Source organism: Bufo gargarizans, chromosome 11 (assembly GCF_014858855.1).
Source record: "Bufo gargarizans isolate SCDJY-AF-19 chromosome 11, ASM1485885v1, whole genome shotgun sequence".
NCBI lineage: Eukaryota > Metazoa > Chordata > Amphibia > Anura > Bufonidae > Bufo > Bufo gargarizans.
The window spans coordinates 32,644,270-32,666,064 of NC_058090.1; the positions used below are offsets into that span (position 1 = coordinate 32,644,270).

The window sequence follows — 21,795 nt, forward strand, 5'->3', positions numbered from 1 at the left end:
CCATAGAGATGAATGGAGGGCGGCCGTGCAGGTTCTGTTCTAGAGATAGGTGCTGGTCCCAGAGGTGATCTGACATTGGTGGTATATCCTAACGATATGCCCCTAATGTACATGATTAAACAACCCCTTTAATAAAAATATAGGTGACACATTCCCTTTAAAATCCACAACCAGTTTAACCCCTTCCTGACATATGATGTAACAGTACGTCATGGAGGCAAGAGACTTGCCGCATTTTGACGTACTATTATGTCATGGTGATCGGACGGGCACCGGAGCGGTGCTCACCCAATCACTGCAGGGGCCCGGCAGTCCCTGCTGTATCTGCCGGCATCGCTGCAAAAAGCCGATGCCAGCAGATTAACCCCTGCTATAGCGTGGTCGGTGATGACCGTGGCATAGAAGGTGAATGCGGCGGGTGAGGAAGCCCATCGGGTTCCCCATGCTGCTGTTGAGGGGACCCGATGGGTGACAAGGCAGCCCGATGCCATGCACAGGCTGCCCAATGCCTTGCACGGCATCGGGACCTGCCTTCTACGGGTGCCCAGGAAATCCAGCCTGTCCAGAGTTGGACAGATATAAAGTTTTTTAAAAATAAAAAAAGTGTTTTTAATAAAAAAAAGTTTAAAGTAAAGAAATTTAAAAACGCCCCTTTCCCCTGATCTTATAATAAAAAATTGAGAAATAAAAAGGAAAAAAACCACACATATTAGGTATCACCACATCCATAACGACCAGCTCTATAAATATATTATATGATCCACTCTGTACAATAAACACCATAAAAAATAAAAACGGTGTCAAAAAAGCAATTTTTGTCACCTTACATCACTAAAAGTGCAACACCAAACGATCAAAAAGGCGTATGTCCTACAAAATGGTACCAATAAAACCGTCACCTCAAAATGAGCCCCTACATAAGAAAATCACTAAAAAAAATAAAAAAATAAAGCTCTCAGAACATGGAGACACTAAAACTTAATTTTTTTGTTTCAAATATGCTATTATTGTGTAAAACTTAAATAAATAAGAAAAAGTATACATATTAGGTATTGCCACGTCCGTAACGATCTGCTCTATAAAAATGTCACATGACCTAACCCCTCAGGTAAACGTTGTAAAAATAAATAAATTAAAACTGTGCCAAAACAACCAATTTTTTGGTCACCTTGCCCCATAAAGTGTAATATTGAATGATCAAAAAATCATATGTACCCAAAATTGGTACCAATAATAATGTCAACTCTTCCTGCATAAAATGAGCGCCTACATAAGAAAATCTCTCAAAAAATAAAAAAAAATAAAGCTCTCAGAACATGGAGACATCAAAACATAGTTTTTTTGTTTCAAAAATACTATTATTGTGTTAAAGTGAAATAAATAATAAAAAGTATACTGTACATATTAGGTTTCACCGCGTCAGTAATAACCAGCTCTATAAAAATAACACATGACCTAACCCTTCAGGTGAACATCATAAAAAAAACTAAATAAAAACAGTGCCAAAAAAGCCATTTTTTGTCACCTAACATCACATAAAGTGCAACACCGAGCGATCAGAAAGGCATATGCCCCCCAAAATAGCACCAATCAAACTGTCATCTCATCCCACAAAAAATGAGACCCTACCTAAGACAATCGGTCAAAAAATAAAACAGCTATGGCTCTCAGACTATGGAGACATTAAAACATATTTTTTTTTGTTTCAAAATATGCTTTTATTGTCTAAAACTTAAATAAATAAAAGTATACATATTAGATATTGCCACGTCCGTAACGATCTGCACTATACAAAATTTTACATGACCTAACCCCTCAGGTGAACGCTGTAAAAAATAATAAATAAATAAATAAAAACTGCTAAAACAACCCATTTTTTGGTCACCTTGCACTATAAAGTGTAATAATGAATGATAAAAAAGTTATATGTACCCAAAAACGGCACCAATAAAAGCGTCAACTCTTCCTACAAAAAACAAGCTCTTGCAGGAAGAGATCACCTTTTTTTGGTGAACGGATGCCACTATATGGCATTAGTCTGAGGCATCCGTTTAACGTATACGTTTTTTGTATACGTTAAAGAGATGGGGAAAAATGTGATGTGAACCCAGCCTAAGAGCTAGCCTAAAAGCAAGACTGGCTTTTTTGCCCAAAGCAACCAATCAGATCTCAGTTTTCATTTCTTAAACTGCTCTGGAGAAGTGCTAGCTATGCTCCGATTGGCTGCTATAGGCAACAAGGACGGTCATGTTGTTAGTGTTGATAAATTAGGTCCATTTTATGGTCTTGTGCATGAGCCCTGTAGAAATATAAAATTAGAGTTATATAGCCCTGTTCTTATAGTTTTCCATCTTTCCTTGTGCTCTGAGCGATATCCACCGTGTTCACTGACTTGTCTGGACTGAGGTTAGAAATGAAATATCACTTGGATAATTCCACTTATCTAAATGAAAAGGAAGATAGGTGAGTTCCAAAATACGGTTGTGCTGATTCCACTGCTTTGGTGAAAAATCCGCTGAGCTGATGCAATCAATTACTGGCTCAATAAACCTTTATCAGAACAATTAATTGTCCAACACCTGAATATAATTTATGTACGTGTATACCACAGATCGTTCTGTGAAGGATGGCTTATATCACAAAGGAATGTTTCTATAAAAGGGGTTATGCCATGATTAAAAGGGTTTTCTGATTTTAAAATTATTGACCTATACTCAGGACAGATCATCAGTATCTGATTGGTGGGGGGTCCAACACAACCGGGACCCCCACTGATCAGCTGTTTGAGAAGACACTGATGCTCCTGTGATCGTCATGGCCTCCTCTCTGCTCATCAATCACAGCGCCGTACATTGTATAGTGGCTGTGCTTGGTATTGCACTCAGCCCCATTCACTTCTAGATAAGATAAGATGCCTTTATTGTCACTGTACAATACAATGTAATACAATGTACAATACAATTAAATGTTGTACAATACAATGAAATCAGAGCTGCGCCTAGGCCATGTGACTGATGAACGTGATTACATATGACCTAGACTAAGCTGGAGAAGGCCACGCTGCTACTGTGAATGTTGGTGCCTTCTTAAACAGCTGATCGGCGGGGGTCCCAGGTGTAGACCCTCACCAATCAGATACCGATCAGATACTGATGACAAATCCAATGGATAGGACATCAGTATTTAAGTCTTGGAAAAACACTTTAATTAAAAAAATGACAATTAGACATCATATAGAACAGGGATAGCCAACCTGCGGCTCTCCAGCTGTAAAACTACAATTCCCACCATGCCCTGCTGTAGGCATGTTGGGAGTTGTAGTTTTGCAACAGCTGGAGAGCCGTAGGTTGGCCATCCCTGATATAGTACATGACAATCTCTTTCTAACAAATCTAGAACGAGCCGTGTACCGCTCATGGATCCAGAGATCTCCACATTCATTATTCTAATTGCTCTGTCAATTTTATATCAAGAGAAAAGCTCAGGGAGTGTATCCTTTCTGCTGGAGCTGTCTCCCTATAACAGCTCAGGAGGGGGTGAAGGATGGAACAGAACATGCGCGTCTGCCTCAGCGAGGTGGACAGAGAAATAAGAAAAATAACAGACAGCAGGTGGCGCTATACAGGTACCTTTTATTGAATAGCTCAGTGGCTATGCTAAATTTTTAATTACATGCAATTACAAAAGTATTCAGATCCAGGTGCTGGTTTAAAAATTGCTGAATATTTTTTAGTTTTAGTTCTTTATTTATTGGACATAGCGTTATTTTGTGTTGCTGTTTTTATTTATTGTCACCTACTGCAGGATTACACTACACAGGGTCTATTTGCAGCCTATAACACATAAACCTGCTTAGGGGCGCCATACACAAAAGATTAGGAGAATTTTAATTTATTCCAGACTATTTCAAGGCTGCTTTGTTTTTGAAAAGTTTTTCTTTTTTTTTTAGATGCATTACGGGAAAATAAACAAGTTTAAGGGGTTCACCAGTATTTTCATACTGATAGCCTATCCTCAGGATAGTTCATTCATATGAGATTGGCAGGGGTCTGACTCCTGGCACCCACGCCGATCAGCTTTCTAGGCCAGTGATGTCATGTTTATCAGTCACATGACCTAGGTGCAGCGCAGTCCCATTCAAGTGAATGGGGCTGAGCTGCAATATCAAGTAAAGGTGCTACCCAATGTATGGCGCCAGGGGTGGACTGGCAATAGAGCCTACAGAGAAATTACACAGTGGCCCGATGCCCAGAGAACTGTCCGAGGCCCCCTCACAATACTCAACATCAACTCATGTACCTGTCCAGCTGCTGCAGGAGGTCCCTCCTGAATTCAACTGTATCACTGCTCTCAGGACAGTGATACAGTTGAACACTGCGGCGAGGGTGGCAGTATTTTGTGCTGCACCATGGTATTTAGTTATGCTGAGGCAGTATTTTTTGCAGCACTACTGGATTTACTGGCTGTTCTTCTTCTGTTATCCTGCCTAGTCGTGTTGTCCCACCCAGTTTGGACCCATGTACAACATAGGGGCCATCTTTTATTTATATTTTTTTCCAGGGCTACTTTAAAGTGGGTTTGTTACTTCAGCAGGTGGCATTTATCCTGTAGAGAAAGTTAATACAAGGCACTTACTAATGTATTGTGATTGTTCATGTTGCTTCCTTTGCTGGCTGGATTCATTTTTCTATCACATTGCACACTGCTCGTTTCCATGGTTATGACCACCTTGCACCATCTGCGGTGGTCGTGTTGGCACACTGTAGGAAAAAACGTCGACCTCTCTGGTGACCGGGACACATAGGCTGGTGCTTTTTTTCTATAGTGTACAAGCACGACCACCACTGATGGATTGCAGGGTGGTCGTAACCATGAAAACGAGCAGTGTATAATGTGATGGAAAAATGAATCCAGCCAGCAAAGGGTAATAACAATACATTAGTAAGTGCCTTGTATTAACTTTCTCTACATATTTCAATATGTGATAAAGTGACACAACCCCTTTAAATTCCTAATCCCCCCAAGGATGGCACTGAGGTTGGCAAGCTGTGAGGAGGTCGTGACACTCACCAGGGCTCTATTGAGTGCCACAGGCTTGCTCAAACAGCTGATCGGCGGGTGTGCCAGGAGTCACACCCCTGCCAATCTCATATTGGTGACCCATCCTGAGGATAGGCCATCAACATGAAAAAGGTTCTGCGGGATTTAAATATGACAATATGAAAATCCTGCAGAACCTTTTTTATGTCTTTTGAACAATTGCCAGTGCTCGCATGCAAAAATCAGATTGCAGCTCTTATTTTTGGGAGACAGGCTAGAGAATAAGAAAAGTCTTCTCCTTGCTTGCTGGGGAAATGACACTTGAGTTGTGTCTGAGCTACTTTACATACAGTAGATATCTGCATTCAATTAGATTAGAAATACACGTATAGAGAATGAAATGACACCACAGGAATGCAACACAACCAGTTCCCTCTAGAACTAATTGGCCTGATCCATACAGCCTTATTCCCACTGCAGCACCCATATCATTGCCTGTCTATCCATTTGATGCTGCAGCAACTTCCCTATCACCATTTAACTTCTTAGCAGCCACTCTCCTTCCTCTGTACATGGAGAAGAGGGTCAGGGAAACAGAGCAGGCAGCATGTCAAGTGATCCTATCACCATAGCAGGTCTCATAGCTGTAGAGGATAGAAAGGGTGCTGGAGGATTAGGAGAGATCATTGCAAAGGGGAGGGGAGCGCTTTGATGGGAGAGGATTTATTGGTTAGGTTGGGAGAATACTGCAAGAGCAGAGCATGCCAATAACACTACTGGAAATAGTGGCTGCTGCTACAAGAGGGTGGATGGAAAGTAACAGGCAATACTAGGAGCCAAGCAGACTGAGAGAGAGCTGGGTGCTCCTCCAAGAAGACAGAAGGAACAAGTGCAAAGAAGATAAATCCAGTGCAAAACAGGAGGATGAAAAGCATGCTTGGAAGCCTAGGAATACATTAGGAACCCAGCCAGTGGAGGGTTAAGGACAAGGGGCTGCAGTGACACCCAGGGTGGTGAGTATTACACTTACTGCACCTCTTCCCCCTTCACCAGCTTCAGATATGACTCATCACACCAGTAGTTGGAGTGTCCCATACTTTCTTCTCTTAGGGACATGCAGCACTAAATAGGACCACCCCATTCTGATGTCTCTCCATTGTCTGCTTGCCCTAGACTCTTATTCATCTCCCAATATACAGACATCAGGGACCACCCAAAGGTGTCATATCTTCTTTAAGAGAGGCAGGCATCCATGACAGCACCTTCTGTCACAGTTTTACCTAAGACTTTATGATGCTGACTGTTCTGCTTTTACTGCTTGCAGGAATCAGCCCCAGTTTGCCTAGGTGAAGGGTGTTTCAGCTTCCTATGGGACACAAGGTGGAAGCCTCCGCCTTACCTGTACAGCTGTGATCAGCAGTTTGGAGGAGCCGAGCAGCCTGCACTTGTATGGGGAAGAGATGCCATCTGAGGTCCAGAACTGATTGCACTTGTTCTATTGAGAGGCTGTCCGAGGTCCTGCACTACCTGCACATCGACTGAGAGGCTGTCCGAGGAACTGTACTGTCTGCATCTGGACTGAGAGGCTGTCCGAGGTCCTGTACTGTCTACACATCGACTGAGAGGCTGTCCGAGGTCCTGCACTACCTGCATCTGGACTGAGAGGCTGTCCGAGGTCCTGCACTACCTGCATCTGGACTGAGAGGCTGTCCGAGGAACTGTACTGTCTGCATCTGGACTGAGAGGCTGTCCGGGGTCCTGCACTACCTGCACATCGACTGAGAGGCTGTCCGAGGTCCTGCACTGTCTGCATCTGGACTGAGAGGCTGTCCGGGGTCCTGCACTACCTGCATCTGGACTGAGAGGCTGTCCGGGGTCCTGCACTACCTGCATCTGGACTGAGAGGCTGTCCGGGGTCCTGCACTACCTGCATCTGGACTGAGAGGCTGTCCGGGGTCCTGCACTACCTGCATCTGGACTGAGAGGCTGTCCGGGGTCCTGTACTGTCTGCATCTGGACTGAGAGGCTGCCCAGGGTCTTGCACTACCTGCACATCGACTGAGAGGCTCTCCGGGGTCCTGCACTGCCTGCATGTGGACTGAGAGGCTGTCCGAGGACCTGCACTGCTTGCACTGGTATTGAAAGTCTGTAGGAGGTCTTGCACTGCCTGCATCTGGACTGAGAGGCTGTCCGAGGACCTGCACTGCTTGCACTGGTATTGAAAGTCTGTAGGAGGTCTTGCACTGCCTGCATCTGGACTGAAAGGCTGTCCAAGGTCTTGCACTGCCTGCATCTGGACTGAAAGGCTGTCCGAGGTCCTGTACTGTCTACATCTGGACTGAGAGGCTGTCCGAGGACCTGCACTGCTTGCACTGGTATTGAAAGTCTGTAGGAGGTCTTGCACTCCCTGCACCTGGACTGAGAGGCTGTCCGAGGACCTGCACTGATTGCACTGGTATTGAAAGTCAGTAGGAGGTCTTGCACTGCCTGCACCTGGACTGAGAGGCTGTCCGGGGTCCTGCACTTCCTACAGTGAGACGTTGTCCAAGGTTTTGCACTTGCATGGAGAGACTGTCTGAGTTTCTGCGTTGCCTGCACCTGTATTGAGAGGCTGTTTTTAGGTCCTGCACTGTCTCCACCTGCACTGAGAGGATGTTTAAGGTCGTGCACTGCCTGCACCTGTGCTGAGAGGCTATCCGAGGTCCTGCACTTGCTGAAATGAGACAGTTGTCCAAGGTTTTGCACCTGCATGGAGACACCCTCTGAGTTCCTGCGCTGTCTGCACCTGGACTGAGAGGCTGTCCAGGGTAACTTGTATAGAGAGGGTGTTCCAGTTCCTACACCACAGTATCTGCACTTCCTACATTGAAAAGCTGTCCGAGGTTTTGCACTTGCATTGAGATACTCTTCCAGTTCCTGCATTGCCTGCGCTTGCATAGAGGCGCTGAACCCCCTGCACTTCCCCTGACTCTGCCGGAGGTGCCGAACTCCCTGCACTTCCACTGACTCTGCCGGAGGTGCCGAACCCCCTGCACTTCCCCTGACTCTGCCGGAGGTGCCGAACCCCCTGCACTTCCCCTGACTCTGCCGGAGGTGCCGAACCCCCTGCACTTCCACTGAGACTCTGCCGGAGGTGCCGAACTCCCTGCACTTCCCCTGACTCTGCCGGAGGTGCCGAACCCCCTGCACTTCCCCTGACTCTGCCGGAGGTGCCGAACCCCCTGCACTTCCCCTGACTCTGCCGGAGGTGCCGAACCCCCTGCACTTCCCCTGACTCTGCCGGAGGTGCCGAACCCCCTGCACTTCCACTGACTCTGCCGGAGGTGCCGAACCCCCTGCACTTCCCCTGACTCTGCCGGAGGTGCCGAACCCCCTGCACTTCCACTGAGACTCTGCCGGAGGTGCCGAACTCCCTGCACTTCCCCTGACTCTGCCGGAGGTGCCGAACTCCCTGCACTTCCCCTGACTCTGCCGGAGGTGCCGAACCCCCTGCACTTCCACTGAGACTCTGCCGGAGGTGCCGAACCCCCTGCACTTCCCCTGACTCTGCCGGAGGTGCCGAACTCCCTGCACTTGCCTTGGGACGCTGTCCATGGTGCTGGCCGGCAGCCAGATTACGCAGGCGCAGTATCTCCAGAGCCTGCAGGTCCAGAGCCCTGTGTGCAGCCCTGCCACAGTCTCAGCACCAGCAGCCAGAGGAGCGTTACCATGAACTGCTACACCCATCCCAAACCTACTCACCCGGACTCGGTCACCTCCAGCATCACAAGCAGCGCGGTGTCCCAGCCCAGGAGCTTCCCAAGCGCAGAATGCCGGGGGGAAAACGAGGGCTGGTGGCACCTCAGAACACATTTTTGGAGAACATTGTCAGACGTTCAAGTGGTGAGTGCCTTCCTCTCTATCAGTGGTCTGCAACTTGTGGCTGTGGTGAAACTACAACTCCTAGTCAGGTTACCCTGGGAGTTGTAGTGATTAAAAGGCCAGCAGGACCACAGGTTGCATTCCACCTTTGTTTGTGTGTGATCTTCTCTATGACCCTTCCTACACCTGGCACACACTTACCCTAACCTCTGTCTTCTTCCACTTGCTGTGCAATGTCTCCTCCAGTCTCTGGTTGGGGTTCTTCTAAGGAATTACCCACAAGAAGTCAAACATCTCTGCCCCTCATACTGTATCTTGCATCCCTGAAGTTATGAGAGGCTCCAGAAACCAGGGTTGTCCAGGATAGCTCCAGTTCCCTCCAGGTTAGAGTGGTCCTTTCATCACAGCACTTTCCCCCTTTTCATCCATGCCAAGAAGCTGAAGTTTTGGCCCGACATTGCAGAGGAGGCTAGCTCAGGGTCAGAGGCAGGAGATCTCAGCCTGAATATGACCCACTGGATTGGGCTCATAGAGTTACTTGTTCAATGGCTAAGGAGGGGTAATTGAGGTCAATACCTAAAAAAAAAAAATTGTGTGCTTTGTATTTTCTGACCAATACTTTCCTTTCTTAAATTGCGTAAAGATCTTATGTAGGTTATGGTGCAGATTTTATACAGGTCATATTTTCTTATTAAATCAATGAAATTATATTTATTAAATAAATTGCAATTCAACTTTAAATGGTATCAAAATAGAGAGGAAAGATTTAGATATATTTTTGTGCTCAGAATGTACCATACACAGGTATATATTAATAACATAGAGTATATTAGGTGTAAATATATAATTATATGCATTATTGTATATGCAAATAATATTATATATACATTCAATTGAGGACACTTTTTGTTTTGCATGTTTATTTTTCATAAGCAAATTTATCTATCTATCTATCTATCTATCTATCCACCCATCCATTTATCTATGTAATATAGCAAATGTAGCAATGGTCAGATGTTATATATACATATATATATATATGTAAAAACTAAAATAACTTTTTCTTACACTATATATACATTATATTTATAGTTTACAGCCCTGTTCAATGTATGCAGATGTACACATCTATCTATCTATCTATCTATCTATCTATCTATCTATCTATCTATCTTTATCTCACATCTATATTTTATCTCTCACATCTATCTATATTCTATCTATCTATCTATCTATCTATCTATCTATCTATCTATCTATCTATCTATCTATCTATCTATCTATCTATCTATCTATCTATCTATCTATCCATCCATCCATCCATCCAAGAATGTATGTAGTATATGTGGAAACTTTTTACCTACTAAAATCCACTTTTTGCACACTATGTACATTTTATTTTCTTCAGCTTTAACTACGACTACATTTGTAATAATCTGTAACTTCATTCACTTACTACATGGAAGAACAAATGACTGCATTTTTGTACTCGCCTATGATGATGTCCATATCACAGCTGTATTTTAAAAAGACGAGGATAAATAGATAGAACATAGCAGTGGGGGAATACAATATGCTATGCAAGAAAAGACATGGATGTGGGATTGCGTTAGACACTATGGGTATGGTTGACGGCTATCATCCACATTAGCTTTATCAAGGTATAGAAGACATATTATTTCACATTTCAGCCTTTTAGACTATTGAGCTTAATGTGATGTAGCAGGGCTGAGTTTGCTATTTGTCACAATATAGCATGAGAACACTATTGGTGTTATTTGTGGCTTTCCGCAGGACCCTGCTACATGATTATTTGGTTATATTAGAAATTCAGCTCTGCTGCATCTGTACCCTGTTTTATGTGTTACACCTGGAGGTTGACGGTATACCATGTCTTTTATATCACCTTTCGGTGACATGAAGGCAAACCAGAAGGCTCTGTCACTCCTCCAGTGACATAGTTTACCTCACTTTTGTCATTAGCCACCAGGGGTCATCCTAAGTGCCTTTATACACTGAAGGCTGCCGAGCAGTAACTCATACCCTCCGAAAAATGTCCTGCTCACCTTACAAGATATAAGACAGAAGTACAAGGGTTACACTGTGAGCATACTTTACTTGAAAACAGCACAAGTCCTCTGTTCCATGATAGTGGGGAGGATTCCACAGTCACAGCCTTTAGATATAGCAGTGCTGAGTTTGCAATTTGGTGCACAGTATCATCATATCATTATATGTCAGCTGGATCTTACATGGTATGCTTTATATTCATCTAGCCATTGCCATGTTTCCTTCACCCATTGCATAGCCCCGTCTCTTAATACTCTGGCTTGTTGGAACCCCTTTGCCATCCAGCCCCCATAGCTATGGCCGTGTTGTTTATAAGCAGTATGTCATAACTGGATACAAACGTGATGTCACGCCACGACACTGGGGCAGCCAATCAAAGATTCTCAGATAGGTTTGGTCCATGTTGGCATCATGCTATGAGGAGTAGTGTTGAGCGCGAATATTCGAATATCGAATTTTTTTAGCGAATATCGGCACTTCGCTAATTCGCGAATATTTCGAATATAGTGCTATAAATTCTATATTTCGAATATTCTTTTTTTTTTTTATTGTTATATTTTTTTTCTTTCCCACTTCCCTAAAGTAGTTCTTACCTGTCCTTTGGATTCCTGGCTGCTCCAGTCAGTGCCCGTTGCCGCTTCTGCCGACTTCCGTGCTCATGGAGCGTCCCCATCACCATGGGAACGTCTCCATACTAGAATGTACTGTCGGATTTGAGAATTACGTTGAAATCGCAATTCGATTAATTCAAGTTATAATAATCGCATTGCGATTTCAACTTGGACCTGGTTTACTATGGTTGGCTTGATAGAATTAGAGAATATGACGAATGTATTCGTCATATTCCACAAAACGAAGATAACGAAGTATTCTCCATCTTCGTTTTAGCTACCATATTCGTCAACTTTACTAATTCTAGCAATCAAATAGGAAAGTTGACTATAGAGACAGCTAAGTTTAATTTGCTATGCGATAATATTACTTTGCTTTTTTTTATAAATAGAATAATTATAATAATTATCAAGTATTATAATTATTCTATTTATTTAAAAAAAAAAGCTAAGTAATATAATCGCATAGCGAACTAAACTTAGCTGTCTCTATAGTCAACTTTCTATTTAATTGCTAGAATTAGCGAAGTTGATGAATAGGTAGCTAAAACGAAGATGGCTAATACTTCGTTATCTTCGTTTTGTGGAATATGACGAATACATTCGTCATCTTCGCTAATTCTAGATATCAAACCAATAGGAAAGTAGCCTTAAGATTACAATCACAATACACGATTATTTAAATCGCATGATAATCGCGATAACTAGAAAAATGACGAATATTCGATTTCGACTGAATATGAAACGAATATTCTAGCGAACAGTTCGCAAATTTCGTCGAAATCGAATATGGCACCTCCCGCTCATCACTAATGAGGAGGTGAAGGTGACCATGGCCACCTGCAGTATAGCTTGTAAATAAGGAGGAAGGGAGTGGTGCACATTAGGTTGGCCTTTTGGACAGACTCCCCCTCCCCAGACACATCACCAGACCTGCAGAGGGAAACTTACTTACCTGCTTCTCACCACCAGATTCTGGCTCCTTCAGTCCCCCACTGCCACGTTCCTGGACCTGCTTGTCACCATCTGGTTTGATGGTGGTCATTGCGGCCAATGACTGACCCCAGCAGTGATGTGTCCTCCAAGTGTCACGTCAGTTGGTCAAAGTATGCGTCCCTCCGCATGCAGGGCCGTCTTTAATATTGATTGGACCCTGGGCAAAAATGTACTTGGGCCCCCCGGATCCTGCCTTCCCACACCTTAGCAGGCAATCACGCCCTCCACCACAACACACACACAAAAAATCCACACATCTGGTAGAGTACAGTGAATGACTGTAATTACTTCCAGTTCTGAAGACTCCAGCGGCTCAGGATCAGTGCTCTGGGCAGCTGGGCTCAGGGCTGGAAGTGGGCACTTCTCTGAAGTTCCAGAAGGAGACTGGGGCTCGGCTCACCCTAGTGTTACAGTGCACTCCAGCACCCCACAGTATGCAGTATAGCACCCTATAGTATACAGCAACCCACAGTATGCAGTATAGCACCCTATAGTATACAGCACCACACAGTATGCAGTATAGCACCCCACACTATACAGTACCCCACAGTATATAGTAGAGCAGTATAGCAGCCCACAGTATACAGCACCCCACACTATACAACACCTCACAGTATACAGTAGAGCAGTATAGCACCTCACCGTATACAGCACCCCAAACTATACACGATACAGCACCCCACACTATACAGCCCCCCACACTATACAGTACAGCAGTATATCACTCTACAATATACAACACCCACAGTATACAGTATACAGCCCCCACACTATACAGCCCCCCACAGTATACAGTAGAGCAGTATAGCACTCCACAATATACAGCACCTACAGTATACAGCCCCCACACTATACAGCCCCCCACACTGTACAGTACAGCAGTATAGCACTCCACAATATACAGCACCCACAGTATACAGTATACAGCCCCCCACAGTATACAGCCCCCCACAGTATACAGGCCACCACAGTATACAGCCCCCCACAGTATACAGGCCCCCACACTATAAAGCACCCCACTATACAGTAGTTTACAGTATATTAGCATAACAGCCCCTGTCACCTTTTTCTGATGTAATCTTTACAAAAAAAGCTCCACAGTTAAGGCAAACTTCTACAGCAACACTCCTGGAAGGACCTTGATGACCTCATAGCCATGTGACCAGTAATATTGCTAGGTTACTGGTCACATGGTGATGATGTCATCTAAGGTCCTAGAGAATCACAGCTCTCACAGTACGCTGCCTGGAGTGCCGGCAGGCATGGCATGGCAGCACCCCCTGTGTAGCTGACAGCCTGACACCCGGGGCAGTGGCTAGCAGGGCTCAAGAGGCAGCTGCCTTGGGCCCCCCAGGAGCAACTGGGCCCGGGGCAGCTGCCCCTTTTGCCCCTTGTTAAAGACGGCCCTGTCCGCATGTCCGGGAATGTGAGAGAGCGTGGTTGAAAGGCCCCCCGGAAGGTGGACGACCCCTTTAAACGATAATGTTCTGCACGTCTTGCTGGCATGGGCATAACTACCAAGGTAGCAAGCATAGCTGCTATGGAGCCCAACAACTAAGTGGACCTATTATCACTGAGGTATAAGGTGCACTTAGTGATGACTTTGAAATATGGAATGTGGCCCCGTCCTAGGGTTTACTATGGAGCGCGATGGTTCCCATGGCTTTGTGCATCTTCTATTACTTTTAACTGTTCACATTGCAGATGTAACCTCTCTCTGTTAAGGTTCTTCTGAACCAAGCTTACCACACCATAAGGAATCCAGATATTATATCCAGAATGTGGAAAGTTAAAGATGAGAATAATAGGTCCATCTTAGTGAGACTGAGCTCCAAAATATATGTCAATGGAGAGAAATAGCACAATTCCTTTTTTTCTGCCAAAAGGAATTACTTTAAAGGTCATCTGTCAGCAGTTCTGACCATGTTATGTGCTCTTGCAGGAGCAGAACCTGGCAGGATAAAAGTCCATATTCTCACTATTCCCTGATGATAAAAGCTCCAATGTAGGTATGTTATTCCTGCGCTCCTCAGTTCCTACCTGGTGCTGTCAGTAGTTTAGCATGAACAAAACTGCTGTCAGATGCCCCTTTACAGGTTTCTATGATAACCATATAGTATATATTTTTAACATTTCTATTGTTAGGGCTAATGGTAACCCCTAAAACCTGTGCACAATATACTGTATATAGCAACCAAAGAAATGACTAATTCCTTGCTTTATTGAGCACATAAATGGGTTTCAGACGTAATGACACGAGTACAGAGGTACGGTCACATGTAGCGTAAATGCAGCAGATTTTCCACTATGAATCTGCCTGCTGAATATCCACGTGTTTATAGAAGCAGCAAAGTAGATGAGATTTTAAAAACTGTAACCCACAATCTGTGGAAATATTCCTCCATGATATTCGCACATTATTTGGCAGTGCAGATTTTAAATCCCCAGCATGTCAATTTATTTGCAGAAATCTGCAGCAGATTTCAACCATTGCAATACAGTGTGGCAAAGTTGCAGCATATCGGCACTGAAATCTGCATGCAAATTCACCAAGAGGCACTGCAGAATTTCTGCAGCGGACCCCCTATTAGTGGCCATACCATATCGGCTTAGGCTCAGTATAGAGACGTTTGGCCTCCAAGTGCTGCTATACCATGCTCTGTTGGTGCTGCTTTGCGGAGAATAACTCTGTACCTATAAGATCCAATGGAACTTGCCAAAATAAAGCACTGTCTGCCTTCATATGGGATAGAAGGCATACAGGGGTATAGCAGCCTCAGCAATATGGCGCTTGTATGGCGCTATAGGACAGCTATGTCCATAAGCCCCAATGGTGAGACCACACAAAGTTCTTTAGTTCCAGCGTTTTGTCCTTGAGGTGAGGACCAGAACAGCAGCGCTGGAAATGGCAGAGGATTAAGTGCTGAGTATACGATCTATCTATTATTTTTAAGGAAACTCTAGGGAACTTTGAAAATAAGTGGAGGGCCCCTTTAAAGTAAATGTTGTTATGGGCCCAGCATTTTGTGCTGATTAATTTCCCCTCTAGAAACATAGGGTTAAATGGACGGGCCTCTTCCTACATACATTTCAGAAATTCCATACATTAATGTGTAATAGAGAAAGAATCCGCTAAATCACATCTAGGCTTACCTTAGCCTGAATGCAGACACCTCCCTAGGTGCCAATGGGTACCAACCAGTGTAAACAGGCTGCAGCATTTATAGCTTTCCCAGGATGACGGATTTGTCTTCAACTGTACAGGCGCTGAATCGTTTGGCGCAGATGAAGATACAGGAGATCCTGTATCTGCACCAGCACTGAACACTTTCCGTACCTACACAGTAGAAGACAAACCCATGTGGGCCAAGGTAAGTCAAGTGTCTAGTCTAGTGTATGGCATTTGTTAAATTTATGTAGAAAATAGATAACTCCTTTAAATTATATATTTTTTATCTACCTGTAGCAACCACTAGGGGGAGCTTGGAAGCATATTGCATACTGTCTTAATATTGAGTTCTAGATATAAACTGTAATCTCAATACAATTCAGTTGTATATAGCTCTTAGCGGAAAAATTGCTACTCACTTTTTATGAAGTCCTTTATTTGCAAAACTTCAAAAGCAGTTTCTAGGCTCACAGGCCTGTATTTCTGAGATGCCGAGTTGTAACCTACTCCATCACATGCGACGTTTCGGGGGTCTATATATAAACTGTATACACTAGGCAAGGGTATGGCCACAGGTAGCAGATTTTCTCCAGATTTCTGTAGAGCCACTGTTAAGCATACTCCACAGTGTGATATTGTATATTGCAGGAAATAATAGACTACAAAGAGCAGTCACATATAACATTTAGAGGGGTTTACCCTACTGACAACTATTTGGCGGTTTATTAAGGAAATATTCATAGGTTCTTTTAGGTTCTTGTTCTCATGAATCTTCTGTCATGGTTCCAATTCAAACCCATTCATGTACATGGGAGAAAATTACAATGTCTTGAAATGTAGGTTCAGACTAATTAAAGGGGTTACCTGCTTCGAACAATCCCTTAAAATTAGCTGATTATAAGCTGCTCTGCTGTTGGGACTCCAGGCTATCAGCTGTGAGATGTAGGGGAAACCGTCAGTAAGCGTTCAATACCTCTTCAGCGCCACCACAGGTGAAATGAAGCATTACATAATGTACATTGTAATATCTGTATGATGCACTGACTGGCTGGGTCCTCCAGAGAGGTAGCCACTCTTTTCTTTTACTAATAGATGGGGGTCCTGAGGAGGGGAACCCATCTATTCAGAAAGCCTTAAAGGGGTATTAGAACTTAATTTTTCTAAACCAGACAGCCCTAGGTCGTTTTAACATATAATTTATTATTGTGAAGCACAAAATGTACATATCTAGACCTTAGGCCCATTTACATGGTCTGAGCAAGCAGGCAGTTATCAGGAAAGGACTGTTGCTTCCCGATAATTGCCTGCTCGTCAGTGGAGTTGAAGAGCTGCTTTTACATGCCGCTGTATGGGGCTACTGCCTTCGCTCATCCTCATACAGATTCTTTGTTTCTCACAGTGGATCACTGTTCACACAACACGATCTGCTGCCCAGAAACCATGATTTAATGTGCTCCATCAGGATTTTACTCCTTCATCCGGTGATTGGCAGCACATTTACGAGCCCAGATTATCGGGAACAAGTGTTCATAGTACATACGTTCTCGATAGTCGGCCCGTGAATTGTGCGATGTAAATCATCCATTCTTCAGTATTATCTTTATTCATTTAGATGGATGGAAAATATTGAGTCAGTGGGTGAGTTATGGGATTTTAGTTTCTGAAAAATACATTATAAGGACTTCTGCCTCCATTAAATTAGTTATTCTTTGTAGGGCATGTGCATTTGACAGAATTCTGCAGAGCTACCTCATAAATCATGTATCAGTAAATATGTATTTGCTTTTTCTTGATGCATAATATACAGATGTAGCAGAGTTTAATGTGTCAATTATCTGTTGCTTTTGTGCAACATGGATCTAATTACGTAGCAATCCTGTAGAAGATTGATTGAATGCATAGATCCTATAGATAATTGATTGATTTATAGTTTATATTATATAGTACACTGCTGAAATCTAGAGCTTTTGGAGTGTATCTGCTGTAATGAGACAGGAGGTCCGTATGTCAGGAGCGATACAGATGCTAAATAGAGCTCACAGTAGCTTACACTTCTCTACGCCCACATGGCCCTCTGATAAAGCTACAGCAGCAGATGTTGTAATACAGCACACTAAGAGCAAAGCATCTGCAGCAAGCCCCTGAGGAGCCGATGGAGAGGATGGGAGTGGTAGTGGCCCTGTATAACAGTCTAAGTGTGAAGTGTAACTTCAGGTACAATCAGTAGCAGCTGATTCCGAGTGCAATTTTCTGGCACCAGTAAAGAAGTATGGAGGCAGGTTCGTTCCGGCAATTTAGCACTTGTAAGTGTAGAGGTCCAGTGTCAGATCCAGACGTGGCCTGGCCTAGTGGTAGTCTAGATGATGGGTGTCTTAGCTGTGATCCCTCACCTTCCAGCAGTGTCTTTGATGCATGTGTTAGCTGGCCACTCTGCTGTCTGACTTCTCAAGGATTTACTTGAGGCTGTAAATAGTTGGTGATAATCTCTCTGTAGAATCTGTAACAGGAGCAGGAGTTCTGCAGTGTTCTTCCTCTCCTATCTCAGGTTGCGCAGGAGAACAGGGGTGGAACAGGGTGGTTAGCCCTGTTCCTGCCAACCTTTGCCAGCCATTACCTCACTGGTAGATATGGCCAAAACCATACAATAAGACAATACATAACTATTCATAATCAATTGCAGGTACCCCAGGTATGGGGTACTACACATCATGGTCCAGAATTTAAGGGCTATGAGAAATTGACTAAAAGGAGTTGTCTGGAGGAATAAAACTTTTTAGAAAAGGTAAAAAATGGGTAACTAAAAAAAAAATGAAAGAAGCATTTCTGACTTAAAGGGGTTGTGCCAAGTTTACAAGTGTTCCGCTAACCACAAGATAGGGGATAACTAACTGACCTGTGGGGATCAGAGTACTGGGACACCACTGATTCCGAGTATGGAGGTCCCGTTCCCTTGATCTGATGGAATGGCAGATAAGACATGCGCCTGTTGCCCATTCAGTTTCTATGGGACTGCCGGGGATGGCTCAGAACTGGGCTATTTCTGGCAGCCCCCGTAGGGACTTGTTGGAGCTGCAGGACATAAACCCAACCTGCTGCTCCATCAGATCTGAGGAACAGGACCTCCATTCTTGGGATCGGTGGGGGTCCCAGTGGTTGGATAGGGGATAACTTGGCATAGCCCCTTTAATCAATCCCCCACCAGTGCCATTCTGATGTTTATGTGCCCCTACCAGTCTCTGTTCCCTGGTCTTGTCTCAACACATAGGAATTGTCTGTTCAGTCAATCATGTGGCCATTTCATATGCACTGAGACTGGACCAAGAAGTGGAGACTACTGAGGATCTAGTACACAGAAAAGAGTTCAGCCATGGTCAGATTTATGCAGAGTTCAGTATTTAGGAGAGAGAACAGCCGTGGTTAAGATGTATGCAGAGTTCAGTACACAGGGGTGAGATCAGCCGTAGTCGTGTGGTCAGATATATGCAGAGTTCAGTACACAGGAGAGAGATCAGCCATGGTCAGATATATGCAGAGTTCAGTACACAGGAGAGAGGTCAGATATATGCAGAGTTCGGTACACAGGAGAGAGATCAGCTGTAGTCGGACATATGCAGAGTTCAGTACACAGGAGAGAGGTCAGATATATGCAGAGTTCAGTACACAGGGGTGAGATCAGCCGTAGTCGGACATATGCAGAGTTCAGTACACAGGAGAGAGATCAGCCATGGTCAGATATATGCAGAGTTCAGTACACAGGAGAGAGATCAGCTGTAGTCGGACATATGCAGAGTTCAGTACACAGGAGAGATCAGCCATGGTCAGATATATGCAGAGTTCGGTACACAGGAGAGAGATCAGCTGTAGTCGGACATATGCAGAGTTCAGTACACAGGAGAGAGGTCAGGTGTATGCAGAGTTCAGTACACAGGAGAGAGATCAGCCATGGTCAGATGTATGCAGAGTTCAGTAGATAAGAGAAGTAGTGGTTCTCAGGAAAGCTGGATGCAGACAAGCCATAATAAACAGGCAGAGGAATTGCAAAGCTGGGGGGTTGGCACGGGGCAGCAATTATTGGAATTGACCAAATAGCAAGTGCAAATCATTAAACTTTGGATGCTGAGAAACATAGCTCAGAAAAGGTAGAACAAACAAGGTGTAGAGTTGGCATAGAAGGACAACTGCAAGGCATGACTGGAAAGTCCAGCGTCCAAGTCCTGGTAAGTACGGTTCCTGACAACTTTGTATTCAAGTCAGAAAATATATTAACAGTAGATGCATTTCAAGGGGCTATCTAGAATTTGGAAAAGTCTGTCCAGAAATTGCATTACTCTTGCCCTTAGGCTATGTATGATATTGCAGTTCAGCCTCAATCCCTTGAGTCAGACGAGAGTGGCAGTATCTGGGCAATAGTAGACCCTTCTTTCTAATCCTGGAGTCTCTTCCTATATTGTATTTTCCAAGCGTGTAAATAATATAGCTGCCTGTAAAAGTGAACGTATTCAGGGTGATCTGGATCTAAGGGCTGAAGATGTGTTTTTTTTACAACTTAGCAACAAGCTATGGATATCTGGTAACCATGGTATATTCACTGACCATTCTGGTCTTCATAGTTATTTTTAACTAAAACTATGGGAGCTCATTTATCTAATAAAATGTACCAGAAACGAGGTGTAATCTGCATTATGAGGCTTCTGCAAATGATGTGCGCTATATTTACTAAAAGTGCATGCAGAAGAAAGTTGTGATCGGCACTGCGCAGTGTGACTAGTCCATGTAGGCGGGCACTGCATCGTATTCCCGTGACATCTGGTGGTGCTCAGTGTAAAATAGGTAAAAATAGGTACACAAAACTTCAATCAACAGAAGTGAGAACACGGCACTCGCCATCAATCTTTGCAGCTTTATTCACCGATAAAAACAGCGTGGATGCGGGCGCAGCACAGTCGGAAGGCTACAGCCGTTTCGGCGCTCACTGCGCTTCCTCAGGCGTTACGTGACGACGCTGGCGTGCACACGTCAAATACTCTCACGCCAGCTACTGTCACATACACATGACACAAATATTTTAAAACACATTATACTAAATGTTCAAATATTAACAAAGCAAAAGAGCAAAAAACATATATTACAGAAGGGATTATTAGATAAATACTGCCAGGTCATTTTTATCATTTAGTCCAAGCGGACCAATGGCATTGGTTCTAATAATCCGAGCCGCCTCTCTCTGCAACAAAAAGCGACCCCCTATCTCCCCCACGCTCTGGAACCCCAACTACCCGAATACCGGCACATTTGAATGCATCACCATTAACCCCATGGGTTTCATCCACGTGCTCCATCAATCTTGTCGCTCCAATCCTAGTTTCTATAGATCTTTTATGTTCTCTGAACTTAATATATAAACACCTGATAGGTCTTCCCTATGTAAAATCTCCCACGGGGCAAAAAATTACGTAAACTGTGTCTTGCAAAATATAAAATGCCTCCCAATATGCTCAACTCCTCCTATCCTTAGGTGTTTATTTCTATACATATATTTACACATTGAGCAATGTCCACAAATAAAATTCCCATGGGGGGAACCTCTCCCTAAGCCAGGCATCCTCAAACTGCAGGCCCTCCAGCTGTTGTAAAACTACAACTCCCACAATGCCCTGCTGTAGGCTGCTCGGGCATGCTGGGAGTTGTAGTTTTGCAACAGCTGGAGGGCCGCAGTTTGAGGATGCCTGGCCTAAGAAATTGAGATCCTCTTCCTGAAAGTTACTCCTTACAATCGCATCTTTAATAGTTCTACTCCGTCTAAAACTAACAATGGGGTTCAATTGTGTCTTTTCCTTCAATGAATCATCTTGGGACAAAATATGCCAATTATTTAAAATGGCCCTATTAATGACAGGGGCCATCGGGGTATAGTCAATAGTAAAAACCGCTCTCCTCTCTCTATCCATATCTCGATCCCCTGTCAACTTCACATACTTCAAATCCAATCTCTTAGGTTCACAAGCCCTCCTGTAGGCCTCATCAATCTACATATTGAGACAGGGGCTC

The 21,795-nt window shown here is 44.0% G+C and overlaps 1 protein-coding gene across 1 annotated transcript in view; it reads left to right on the top strand.

The window, feature by feature from the left end:
• The first annotated feature begins 8,849 nt into the window (after positions 1-8,849).
• The window catches only part of KCNH5 (potassium voltage-gated channel subfamily H member 5), a 283,707-nt gene continuing 270,761 nt past the window's right edge, over positions 8,850-21,795 (top strand). Inside the window, 1 exon segment of the mRNA XM_044272468.1 lies at positions 8,850-8,922. Coding sequence (XP_044128403.1) covers positions 8,850-8,922 — 73 coding nt within the window.